This window comes from Pinus tabuliformis, chromosome J (genome assembly GCF_031772625.1).
Source record: "Pinus tabuliformis cultivar Carrire ecotype Pingquan chromosome J, CPIR1, whole genome shotgun sequence".
NCBI classification, from domain to species: Eukaryota; Viridiplantae; Streptophyta; class Pinopsida; order Pinales; family Pinaceae; genus Pinus; species Pinus tabuliformis.
Window position 1 is genome coordinate 10,883,616 of NC_142295.1, and position 13,928 is coordinate 10,897,543.

General features: G+C 39.4%; 1 protein-coding gene across 3 annotated transcripts in view; it reads right to left on the reverse strand.

Moving 5' to 3' along the window:
* Window positions 1-13,928, reverse strand: part of LOC149225175 (phosphoglucosamine mutase family protein) — a 248,949-nt gene that overhangs the window by 86,239 nt on the left and 148,782 nt on the right. For all 3 annotated transcript variants that reach the window (XM_089376975.1, XM_089376973.1, XM_089376974.1), the window contains 4 exons: window positions 2,729-2,781; window positions 2,288-2,376; window positions 1,657-1,893; window positions 1,329-1,393 (listed from right to left, as the gene is read on the reverse strand). In XM_089376975.1, coding sequence (XP_089233101.1) covers window positions 1,329-1,393; window positions 1,657-1,893; window positions 2,288-2,376; window positions 2,729-2,781 — 444 coding nt within the window. The remainder of the gene's footprint in view (window positions 1-1,328; window positions 1,394-1,656; window positions 1,894-2,287; window positions 2,377-2,728; window positions 2,782-13,928) is intronic.

The following is a 13,928-nucleotide window of genomic DNA, read 5'->3' on the forward strand; positions in this document are numbered from 1 at the left end:
GGTTGGTAGGATATGAAGGAAATCGAACTCGACGAAGGATCTGGCGGTGGCGTGGGGAGAGTCGATGAGGGTTATCGCAGCTTGCTATTACGACGACTGCTCTGCGGCAGTTCAGACTGGACTAGACAGCAGTGATTCGAACTAGACTGGACGATCGGGCAGTCGATAGGGAGTAGCAGCAAGGACAACGGCTAACGACAATAACTTCTTTTTTTTATTTAATCTTTTTCCTTCTTTTATTTTTTAATTTTTTTCTATAATAATTTTTTTAATATATATATATATATATGCCTAAAATAATTTTTTCTCTCTTATATAATAGATATATATGTATATTTTTATCACTAATGACCAAGGGCCATATGTATATATATAATGACCAAAAGTCATCTTCAACTTCTGGTGGTGAAAGGCCGAAATCGGACCAACTGTCAAGAAGCAGGAGAAACTCCAAAATCTTCAAGTATGCGATAAAAACTTGGCCAATGGCCGGGATCAGAGAATGAGGCTCTAATACCAATATAACAAACAAAGTCCATATCAGATAGTCCAAAATATTTCGAATACAGTAAAAGAATCCAATTTAGGAATAAGGAATATATTGTATAAATGTATGAATGAAGAATCTGCTGGTTACAAATGAGGGCCCTGCTTATACACTAGGCAAGGTGCCCCTTCACAAATAGTCATGTCCTTTGGGATATTTTTTTTTTTTTTTCCGAAGGTGGCAAAACCTATCAAACTCTGGTGTCAAACCAACAGTGAGGACAGCCATCTCTGGCTGCTATCCGCGAATGTCGGTTTGACTCATCACTGTTATCAAGGAAAACCACGCCACCTGTAATAACCCGCTGGTGGTCCGTAAGGGAGCAGGCTTTCACTCCTGCCAGATGCCTCTGGGTCTTGGGCCGTTAACCTGTTTCCTTACGTCCGAGGAAGACGAGCTCTTAGCCAAGCAGAAGCAGTTTTACGGCATACTCCAGGCCGTATGTCCTTTGGGATATGTCTCTTCAATAACTAATTATTATTTAATTAATAATGATTATTATTGTTTCTATTATTTATATTATTTTTATATATTATAGTCATAACATCTTCTTCATAGTTTTTTACTCCAGCCAGTTAAATTATTTTATGCAGAGGAAAAATAATTCCTATAGAAATAATATTTTCCTAAAGAAATACACACATATCACAGCAGATAAATATACGAGGACTGTCAGATATAATAGAAGAAAGAGAAATACACAGCTAGACACATGAAGGGAATATATGCATATAATCCTGAGCTGAAAATGTGAGAAACTACAAACTAGAGGTACTCGTACCGGGAAGAATCCTCCTGCACCATTTCCTGCATCTACAACGATATGGAATCCTTCAAGTGGTCTCTCTGCACATGAAAAATGATACAACTCATCATGATAGCAATAACTCTCATATAGCTTGAAACAATGCAATGTGCAATACAATAATAAATAGGATGGACCTTAGTGCCGAAATCCTAACACAAAACCAAAACAACTTGATACAACATGAAATCAGAAACAAATCGTAATGCATATATCTTGCCTAGTTAAACTAACAAAAGAACTAATTAGCAGGCTTGTATGAGCTTGATTATGTTAAAATAATAAAATACACTATGCAGCCTACCCATATTTCCAGCTGCTTTACGAACAGCCTTTACTAGATCTGACGTGTAAACCTTCATGTAATCCACCCTTCTCAACAAATTAGAAGCAGCTTGTTTGGATGCATTCAATATATCTTCAGAAAAATTATTGTATATTTGTGCCGCACGTGACAGAATGTCTGTAATATCCGCTTTGCCAAGCCCGCCAGAACTTGTAAAAAATTTAAACCCATTGCGGTTGTATGGAAGATGGCTAGCTGTAATGACAAGATGAGGAAAATTTCAAAACCTTCCTACAATGTTAAACAATCATCAAAGAGTAGATTCCTTCAAATCCCTTCATATGCACTATGAGCAACTGAGAATGCACATCCATCCAAATTACGAACAAGAGGAAGGCATATTGTCATCAATACTAATCAATAAAGATGGTTATAGAATTTACTTAAGAAGTTAAAATGCATTGTATCTTATCTCCTTTTTCAACACTAGTCAGTCTATTGAATGGCAATAGAAAAACCAGAATGACAATGATATATTCACTATGTTTGTTGATCCTTTATAACCAAGAATCATATGGTTGTCTTTTTCTCCCCAAACAAAGAGAAATTACTTAGGATAACCGATATACCAATACAAGGCAATATAGACCTGTGATCATAATGGAGCCATCAACAGGGCAAAGAGAATCTTCATCCTTAGTAAGTGTACTGTTAAACATTGCTGGAGTAGATGCCAACCTGCAATGCCAAATGAATGCTAAGGAATTCGCTTATAAAGAAAATCAAATAGTGTATTAAGTTACCAACGCAATCATTTTACAAGATGGCCTTCTCCAAAAAAATGTAAACTAACAAAACCAAAATCTTTGGAACAGTGAACCAATAATTTGCTCAAAGGATATAGTACCAGTTTCACCAGAAAATAAAGTGAGTGTAATATCAAGAAACCAATATTCCACAACTTATTTAAATGACAATGATGCTCAATTAATACCACTAAAAAAACCTCTTGGTGATCTTAAATAAACGGATTTCCATAGGGTGCAATGCACATCATAACTTATAAGTACCTTAATAAACATGAACTCACCCATATAGAATAACATCCAAGCCAGCCCCAGCAATGCCACGAGCTACAGCAGCCTGTAAAATTTTCTCACTTTAGGGCATGGGTTAACTCTGAAAAACTAAATTTATTCATGTACAAGTTCCACGTCGAAATATGAGAAAACTGCATTTGTCAAGGTAATAACTTCACACTTCCGACTTTAAACATAAAAAAGAAGTCAATTTTTAAACAAAACCTTAAGGGAGAGCACATGCAACAATAACGGAAACACACTTGCACTTTTAAAAGAAAAATAGTGAATTTAAACTTCAGGTATGCAAGTTGATCTATTTAACTGAAGAGCATAGATAAGATAAGGTAAGATAATTGTATTAATGTCTATTGAATGACCACCAAACAAGTCAATGTGACTGCTGAATATGAAGTACCAATACACTGGCAGCACAGAACCACTCCTATATAATAAAACAGAAAGAAGATAAAACCTAAACTAAATTCCAGAATCCAAACAAGAGAGTGCTGATGTAGAAACTGAAGTAAAACATGAACGACTGGGGGTGACAAGCAACATGCCCTAGAGGGATGCCAACCAAAGGTATGTGCCTCAATGGCAATCGGATTTGCCTGCAGCAGATAAGGAGGCACTACACTCCTTTGGGCCATCCACCTCTAAACATGTGCCTCTCCTACAATCCAAGGCCAAAGGAAAGAACCTCATGATAGGACTATATCAAATGACTAGAAGAAGAGATATTATGAGATATGTCTTGTTGTCTTATAGGAGCAGCTTTCCGTCGTTTTATGGGACAGGAGGTCTGCCTGCTGGAAGGACAATCCTTGACTGAGATCTAGATCAGCAACTCTGCAAGGGACTCATCAACATGGGCGTAGGAGACCCCTTGGGATCTCACAAATTAAGCTCTATCAAAATGGTGTAGTTGGTTGTTGCCCCCTTGATGTCCCTATTTGTTGGTAGAACGAGAAAAAAGGACATGGTTGTATGAGTTGTGTCGAGTTTAGGGGGTGTCTTAAACCTAGACAAAGGTAGCTCGAATGCCTCCCTTAGAGGCAATACCAAACACCTTTGGTTCGAGTAGTGAAAGAAGATAGAAAGCGAGTTTTGAGACTCCCTAAAGAGGCTATAGAACAAACCATGTATCTCGTAGTAGATAGGGCACCAAAACAAAAAAGCTCCTCCCTCACAATCTCCTACAAGTGACATAACTAACAGATCATGTCTTCCCATGGAATCTAATGGTCAGCCTTGTTGAGAAACCAAGATGCTAGTAGATTAGGGTAGGTTTCTTTTACTTGATAATTACTTGTGAATGTTTGTTCGCTTCTTATTAAATTTTATGTTCTCTTCTTCAACAAGCAATTACCAAAAAGTACAAAACATGAAGATCACAAGAGACAAGAACACAAAGATATAGGCTCCAAGCCAGGGCAAAAACCCCACAAGGGGGAAAACCCAAGAAAATCCTCTTCTTATAGAATCAAATCAAAGTGAGATATCCAAGACCCAAGACCAAAACCAAGACTACCACAAAGATCCCAAGTCAGCTCTCCTCCAAGTCTCTTCAACAAGTCAAAGTCAATAAAAGTCAACACTGGTCAAACTCCTGAAATCTGGTCAATTCCTAAAATTTTGGCCTCCCTGAAATTTCAGCCCCCTGAAATTTCTCAGATAAATTTGCACGTGAGCAGAACTAGGGCAGAAAACAGAACTTTCTTTCTCCTTTGACTTCACTGATTTTCTTCTTCTTGCTTGCACAGAAATCGATGTGATAAGTTGGTGAGCAAATGGGGTCGAACTGCCTTCTATTTATACATGGCCAGGAGGTCAAATAACTGCCTCTTTAGGCTAACTTGTCCGGAAGGGCCAACTTGGTCTTGTGGATGATAAATTGACCTTTTTGACCTAATAAAAATTCTTCTTTTCTCTTTACAAAAGTCCAAAGGTGACTTTGACTCAATTACATTTCTTTGACTAAAAATATTTTTAAATTTTTTTACTTTTTACTTTTACATGAAATACATATTTATACAAGTACAATGATAATTATGAAGACCGAGCCTAGTTACATTTACAACAAACCCCAACCCCAAGTCTATGTGAGCCCACTTGAAATTCGCCCATAGGGATCCTAAGCAAGTTTATCCAACATTGTACTGTAAGGGGGTCAAACAATGCAAGTGTTTCTCAACATTTTGAAGTGCTCAGTGTAGAATGCCATCTTAAGCCTTAACCACCACATCCTCCAAGTGGGTTGAGACAAAGGACCTAGAAATACTAGTTGTAAATGTCATCATTTATAATCTTGTTTATCTCTTGCTTATTTCGCCAAAGATGTTAAGGAGTGTTGCCGCCTCGCTTACACGCCTAAGTAAATGTGGGAAAATTCCTCAACCCCACTAGGTGTGGCCTTGGTGGTAAAGCTCAGAGAAGGGTTTGTCGCCTAATCCCAACTCTCTCTGTCTACGCTCTCTCCTAGCAAAAGCCAAGGGGGGTGGACCCTGTTACCCACCACTTTGTGGGTGATATTTCCAAGAAAAGAGTTTCTTCATGATGAACCTCAGTCGGTAGCCAGCAGCCCCTTCCAGCCTCCTACTAGCTCGTTGTGCCATTTCTCTACCACCTGAGCCAGCCACCCCACTAGGTGTGGCCTTGGTGGCAAAGCTCAGAGAAGGGGTTGTCGCCTAATCCCAACTCTCTCTGTCTACACTCTCTCCTAGCTAAAGCCAAGGGGGGTGGACCCTCTTACCCACCACTTCGTGGGTGATATTTCTAGGAAAAAAAATTCTTCATGATGAACCTCAGTCGGCAGCCAGCAGCCCCTTCCAACCTCCTACTAGCTCGTTGTGCCATTTCTCTGCCACCTGAGCCAGCCATGTGGTCCTTCACCCACCTGTATTGATCGTATGTTTGAAGGTGGGCCTCCCAAATCTAAAGGTATGTCTTGTCATTTGGTAATTGAGTATTGGGTTTACTTATCATGGATACTTTTGGGTATGGATTGATGGGGGGATTTGGCGGAAAGGGTGGGCTTAGTTTGTGCTCTTATCCCCTTGATCTCTTTTGGATGTTACCCTTGGATCTTAGTCCTGTGGGATCTCCTTTATTGACCATTTGGTTCTAGGGTGGTACTACTTGGGAAACCCCGACTTTGGGTGTGTGGTCTCGCTCCTTTATCCGCATATATTACTCCCTTATCATTCACTATACCCCCATTCATCATTTCTCCCACCTAGGTCCACATTTCCATTCTGGGTCCACATAGGGCCAGCCTCCCTATCCCCTTGCCCCCACCTTGGTTCAGGCCTAGAATGATGCCCCGAAGGTTGAAGCAGCTAAAAGAAAAAGAAAAAAGCATAATTGACCACATTTAACAGGAAATTGTACCACAAGATGCAAAAGACGGTCGAGACAAAAATAATTAGCAAGTGGGCAAAATCCAATACATGGGCTCTACTCCAATCCATGGTCATCACCCTGGTTCCACAGGCCCTAGATGAGCCTCTTTTATCATTCAGGAACCCATGATTGTCCCAACCCTTGGAAGGCAATGAACTACCCTACCTAAAAGGGGGTAATCACTGCTATATCTTACACATCATGCTCTTGTCCTTTGAGCCCCGAGCAATTAATTAAAGAAAATTCATAAAAGGCAAAAGGCATATAAAGAAGGGTGTAAAAATCAAGGTCGGGGCACCTCATGTACCACGATTTCTCCCTCCTACACATTACATACCTAGGTGTGGGCTTCCCCTTATCTAGCTACCCCTATGCCCCAATATGTGGCCCAGGATTGCCCCTCTCATTCCCTACTCCATTCCACTTATTTATCACTTGCCACCCCCATTAGAGGGATGTACCTTGGACATACTATCCCCTTTAAGGGTGGAAACCACCTAATAAGGTACTTGGTTAACCCCTTTGGAGCTTGGAGACACTAGCACATGCCAAAGCCCACTACAGAAGGGCATGCCATTATGAAGTGCCCACTTTGTTATCCATGGTTTATAAACCCTTTTATACGATTATTTTAATGAGTGGTTGTACTGGAAGCCTAGGGGACACATTGGATCTTATGCAAGATTATAGGTGGTTTCCATTTGGGTTTGGTCTCCCTTTGCGGGATCTTAACCCGATAGGTCTACATAGGCACATATAGGGTGTGCATAGAGAGCCATTGGCCTCCACAGCAGCAGACAACACTCCACAGATCTTCATCGATGCTCAGAGACTACTAACGATCCACTTATGGGATGATGGTGATATGCTTCGTACATTATGCTTAGCAGGCCCCCACAGGAGCCCCACACTCTTGGCAAGTGTCCCAGGACTTGTACAATGTCATGGCTGCATTCATTACACCACTCAGACCCTTGCAAAGGATGTACAGGCATCTCCAATTCATATGGAGACCCATGGGGTCATTTATGTGTCCTCAGACCCACAGGGAGCACCACAGGTCTACTACTTGGAGAACAAGAGGAGACCCCCTTGTCCATCACATTCCGAGGAATTTATTCCTCAGTATGGCACTTCAAGACATTATTAGGCCTTTGCAGGGCCCCACAACATGTACATATTATTATTTGGCCCCTTGTGAGTCTTATTTTTCCACTTGTGAGCTAGTTTGGTGGGCTTGTCACCAATAGGGGTTTTATTTGCACATTTTTTATCATTAGGGGCTAATGTAGGCCTATAGGCTAATTCAAACTCCTTAGGAGGCTATATATTGATGTTAGATACATTCATTTGGATAGTCACTGGACTTGGGATCTCTCTAATCATAGAGAACTTCGCATTTTTTTCTTTGGAGGATATTTTTGGAGATGGATGAATTTTGATGTATGGATTTGGGCTATTTTTCTCGTCTTGGAGCTTTGTCTTGCAAACGAAATGTTGGTTGGATATACTCTATAACATTGTAAGTGAATTTTAACGTTGTTATTCTTGTTGTTGCATACTCCTAAAATTAGGGCTAGTTGTTGCATAATTGAAATGTGGAATTAAGCATGTTTCAGCGAATTTAATGTATGGGCCAATGTTATATGAATGAAATGTCCTAGAGATTATTTGTCTCGATTAGCTTGCATCATTTGCTTTCAAGTATAAATGCTTGAAGGTCACTTTTCTTTTCTTTCTCTCAACATTGGATGAAGTTGATTTTCCTGACCTCCTTGATCAAGAAACCAAGTTCGTTCTCACCATCATCCTTGACTCCATATCCCTAAGTGAATTAGGAACTGATCCCTAAAAAGGGTGGTCATCTCCTTCACCTTTTACCACTTTTTCCCAGGTCTAGCCCTCAAAGGTCACCTAGGGCATCAATTTCCTAGGAATTGACCCAAGGAAAAACTTCGATCTCCTACAGGCTACTACGTTGGTGGGTCCCCTCCCTCTCCTCCAAATTTGAGGCAATTCTAACAGTGGAATCTCTGGGAATCCCAAGCCCTAGCTCTAGGATTGAATTTTGCCTAGGCATCCCCAAGGCTAGACCTCAACAGGATCAATTCAACTTTTTGAAGTAAATATTCTTGTTTGGTCATTTCCCTTCACCTTGTCTAGGATAGTAACATCATTGGTTGCTGCATTCCATCCCCGAACCTAGGTTGGGTCCACTTGGCCCCATGTGGTCCCACTTCTCAATAAAAATTATTTGTCAAGGACCATTTGGGAATCCAATTTTCCCAAGGATTATAGGGATTGAGAACCTCATCTATAAGCCTATTCCTTCTCTCTCAACCCTCCAATCCTCACCCCTTACTCCTGGAGGACTAAGTCCCTTGCTTAAAGAGCAAGCAAGTTCCATTCTTCACTCCATCCTTGGGAAAGGGTTTCCAGGGTTTCCTATGGTGATGTCACGAGCTCTTACTTCTAATGTTTTTCCTCTTCCTTGGATTTCTTCTCTTCAACTTCCTCCACTTCTTCAATGATATGGGCTTCTTCTCTTTCTCTTTTGTTATTGTCCCTTTAGAGCTTAGGACAATCTTTCCTATAATGTCCACAATTTTTACATCCATAGCATTGAATCTTAGCTATGTTCTTATTTCATTTCTGAGGACCAAATTTTCCAAACTTCTCCTTCCTTCCGGCAAATGTTTGAACACCATTTTCCCTCAACCTGTCTTCTTCTATCTTGCATAGAAACCACAAGTTGAATGGGATAGCGTTCATAGGCATTTGTTATCTTGTTCATTAGTTAGTTCATTTAGAACAACGAAGATTATCTCCTTATTCGATATCATCTCTCCCAGATCTTGCAGTTGAGATCTTAGGAATATATCTTTTTATCCTTTGATATATTTAATTTATGCAGATCAGATCTAAGTGATATGACCTTTCTTATCGCATCTTCAGAGAACAGTTCTACCAGCTTATCATTTATCTCTTTTGATGCCTCCAATCCTGTTATATAGGGAATGAGGGGACCTAAGAATCTCTTGAGCCCTTTGATCCCTTTCCATGTATTCAGATAATGCTTGACCTTCGGATGGTTTGGAGACTTTTCGATTGATATGACCAAATGACTTCATTTTCTTCGAGGACTATTTCTATCCTCCTTTTCCATGCAAGGAAGTTTGATGACCCAACCAGCTTATAGATCTCCTTACAAACAAAGTCATTTTATCAGATTTAGATTATAGAATAAAAGATACTTACTTGTCAAGTGAAGATAAAATCTTCAACTTGATCCCTTTGTTGATGATGATTGATGAAGATGTCTTGATGCTCCTCGGATGATCTTTAAGGATAAGGAGGTCCTTGCTTCAATGAGGGGGAGACTGCCTTGGAACCTTTTGAAGATGATGACAATGCCTTTAGCCTTCTTTGGATAACTAGCCTTCAAGATACTTCGACTTCTTTGATGGTGAATGAGTGCAGATCAGAAATGCTTCTAGGGTTTCAACTTTCTCCAAGATGATGTGATCTTAGTCCTAGAAATGCTTCTCTTGGATATCTATACTTTGGGCTACCTTGCATTGTAGATCTCTTCAACTTGACGAGGGTCTTTGTGGTCTTTAGATGATGACTAGAGGATCCAAAACTTTTGATGGTGTAGACTTCTTCTTTGATCTAGGGTTTGATATTTCGATGTAGATCTCGACTTTACTTTGATATCCTTCAACTTGCTTTGGTGTCTTTCTCGAGATTCGATCCTTGAGTGTCCCTTGATAAGATGCCATTCATTGACTTTGTCACCTTAGCTCTGATACCATGTTGAGATATTGAGTGCATCAAGTATTAGGTGATTTCTCCTTAATTAGTAACTGCTTGTGACTACTTTTCATTTCTTTAGATTAGGATCTTCTTCTTACTTAAGTTGTTAATGTACTTCTTCATCAAACAACTACCAATGCATAAACAAGATAGACAAGAGACATAGAATGTAGGTTATGAGCCAAGGCCAAAACCTCTCACTCTTTGAGAGGAAAACCCACACAAAATTCTTCTTATAGATATTCCAATTGACGAATACCAAGACCGTTGACCTATTTTCCACTCCAAGACCAAGACACAAGTTCTCTTGACAGTCAACCTTCTTCTTGACTCCTCTTCCACTTCGACCTTCTTAGCATCGAGACCTTGTCACCACCAAGATCTTATCACTGTCTTGACACCGAGATCTCCTTTACTGTGAGACCTCCTCGTTGTCATATTACCGAGACCTTACTTTGATATAGCATCAAGACAATGAGGGGATGTCACTGTGGTATCACCGAAACTTTGTCTACCTTCTCTGCTCCAATCCGCACTGTAATCTCTGCAATTACACCGAGATTCTGTGTACCCTTATCCGAGCTTCTTTCCTGAATTGATATCAAACTTGTCATTGCACTTGTCCACCTAAATTTTAGAGAGTTATTTGAACTTGTTGACTTTACTTGTCACTGCAACTATGATTCGAATTACATAGGTAAACTGAACTCGACTTCTCACCGAACTGTGTTTCTCTGTTAGGGCACCGAAACTTCCTCTCTAAAATAGCCATCCGAATCTCAGAGTTGATTCGAACTTGTGTCGTTGTGGAATAGGTTAAGGTCCCTATATATAGTAGTATGTCTGTCATAAATAAGCTGACATGAAACATCTAAACAGTTGTGTCTCTATTTGGGTGAGCCGACATGAGTCTTCTACTTCATCTTGAGGTCGACTTGAAGAGGAGAACTTGTGCTTGTCTTTGGAGGTCTTCTAGACAATTCTATAAGCTCATTCATATACATTTGTAATATGCCCAATAAGGGTTCTTCATACATGACATTGACTCTTTTTTACTTTAATGACAAATCCTAAAGGCTCTCAATGGGAGCCATCTAAAATAATATCTCTTGCTCATGAAACCCATGAAGCAAGCATTACAATAATAATTTTATTTTTCTCCTTTTCATCATTTACAAAAATCACAATTACATGTCATTATGAAGACCGAACCTAGTTACACTTTTCAACAATCAACACATCTAAGTATTACCCCCTTTGGATTTCTCCAACCCAAACCATCCTGCATAATGCAATATTTAGTTGCCTCCAATCTTAATGCTCTTCTCTTATGCCCAACTAAATGACTAGGACATGATATATTTTGCAATCACTCTAGAATATCCCACATAAGTTTTGAATTGCTTAAGATATTTGACTAAGGCATATGCTTGCTTTTCCATGGTACTATACTTCAACTCCGACCCTTGAAGCGACCTACTCATGAAAGCTATTGGTTGCTCATACCCTTCATTATTCTTTTGAAGCAACACACCCGCAATGGTATCCTCAGAAGCAAAAGAGAAAATCATAAACTCCTTAGAGTAATCAGGGCTAACAAGTACAGGTGCCTTTGCTATGGAATCCTTAATCTCCTGGAAAGCCTTCCTACCCTCACTTCCCCAAAAAAACTTAGCATCTTTCTTTAAAAAAGATTGGATAGGCTTAGCAACCTTAGCATAATTTGGAATGAACCTTCTAAGAAAGTTGATCTTTCCTAGAAATGATTGAAGGGTTTTAATATTACGAGGCAAAGGAATCTTTTAAATTGCCTCAACCCTTTCAAGATCAATCGTGATCCCATCCTTAGAGATGATGTGACCAAGTAACTTCCCTTAGATCACTACAAAAATAGATTTCGCAAGATTTAGGGATATTCCATAATCTCTACACCTATCAAAAATCTGCCTTAGATGATCAACATGAGAAATTCCATCTTTTGAAAACACCATTAGATCATCCTGATATATCTCAATAAATTTCTCAATTAAGCCCTTAAAGGCATAATCCATAGCCCTTTGAAAAGTTGCTCTAGCGTTAGTCAACCCAAAAGGCATTCTTAAATATTCAAAGGTACCCCATGGTGTGGTGATGGTAGTCTTATGTCTCTCCTCCTTCTTCACCGTAACTTGATTATATCCACAAAAATCCATCCAACAAAGACATCATAGCCGATCCTGTTACCCTTTGCAACAAAGTCTCCATGTTAGGCAAAGGATAATTGTCTTTCTTGCAGCCTAAGTTAAGATTTCTAAAGTCCACACATAGCCTAATTGACCCATTCTTTTTCCTTACTATAACCAAGTTAGAACACCATGTAGAATGCCTAGTATGAGCAATAATTCCAGCTTTTAACATCTTTTGCAACTCCTTTTGCACCAAGGGGGTCAACTTAGGATTAATATGCCTAAGTTTTTGCCTAAAGGGTTTGGCATTCTCATCCTTAAGAGGGATAGTATGTTCCATAACATTATCCTTATATCCTTTCAACTCATCATAAGAGAATGCCAACACATCTCTATATTCATGAAGTAAATGAACCAATTTCTTCTTTTCTTCTTTAGTGGTACCTTTACCTATCTTGATAATCTTTGGATCATGGATAGTACCAATGTTTACTTCTATGAATTCCCCTACGTCGATATTTTTCTCGTCTTTCCTCTTTGTGGCATTATGCCTATCAAAGAGTCGCTCCATGGCTACTATATTTTTGTTGAAAAATTGTAACTAGGTTAGGTCTTCATAAATATGAAATGTACTTTTGATTCTTGTATATTGTAAAATGAAAGAAAAATTATTATTGTTATTTTTTAGAAGCATGGGTTTCATGCTCAAAGTCTTTTATTTTGGAGGTCAAGCACCCATTGAGTGCTTCTAGGATTTGTCCTAGCGTCAAGAAGTCAAAAGAGTCATTGTAATATAAGGAAAACCCCATCAAGCACATTGTAACTTGTAAAAAGAATTACTTTTGTATTTTAAAGTGTCAAGATACCTTCCAAGACCAAGTCAGCCTAGCAACTATGAAGTCAACCTATTCTAGGGCATTTCGTCCACTTTCAAGGCCTATATATAGGAGGGAACTCGACCTCCTTAAGACATCATTCACCCTCTCATCAAACAAGCGAAGGAGAAGAAGCAGAAAGCCAGCGAAGAAGGAAGAAGGATGAAGACAAGCATTTGGGTTATTTCTCTCTCTCTCTCTTTTCACTCGTGCGAAGGAAAGAAGGCTAGGGTTTTACTGCTGCAAGATTGAATTTGAAGAAAGTGCAGAAAGAAGGTCGAAGGAAGGCTCATTAGGTCATCCTCAAGCCTTAAAAGAAGCAGAAACTCAAGCGAAGGTCAAGAAAAGCCCTGGAAGCCCTAAATCAGCTCATACGTGCGAAGGCAATAGTTGCTGGAGGGGCCGAAAGTTTCAGACTTGCAGTAGAGACCGAAATTATGTAGTTGGGGGTCGAGGTTATGCTGCTAGAAGAGATTTGACTGGGTTTAACTTGGACAAAGGAAGCACATAATCAAGAAGGTTGGACTTGGTCTTGGAACACGATATTGGTCTTGGTCTAGAGGTCTTGGAATACGTCAATTGAAGAATCTATAAGAAGAGGAGATTTGCGGGTTTTCCTCTCAACTGGACAGGTTTTGGCCCTGGCTTGCAACCTATATTTTGTGTTCCTGTGTACTATTGATCTTTTTGTTTTCATAGTTGTTTGATGATAAGAATAACATAATAATAAGATAATAAGTAAGAATAAGTAAAAAGACATCACAAGAAATTATCAAGTATAAAATCATCCTAATTATTGCCCTATAGATTTCTCAACAATTTCTAAGAGTGGGAAAGAGCACATCTTTACACTCCTCATAGTTACGTCCTTCTTGTTTGTAGCCAACCTCAAAATTCGTAAATTCCTCCATATTATTTAAAAATTGAATCGCTTGACTCTCATCACTAAA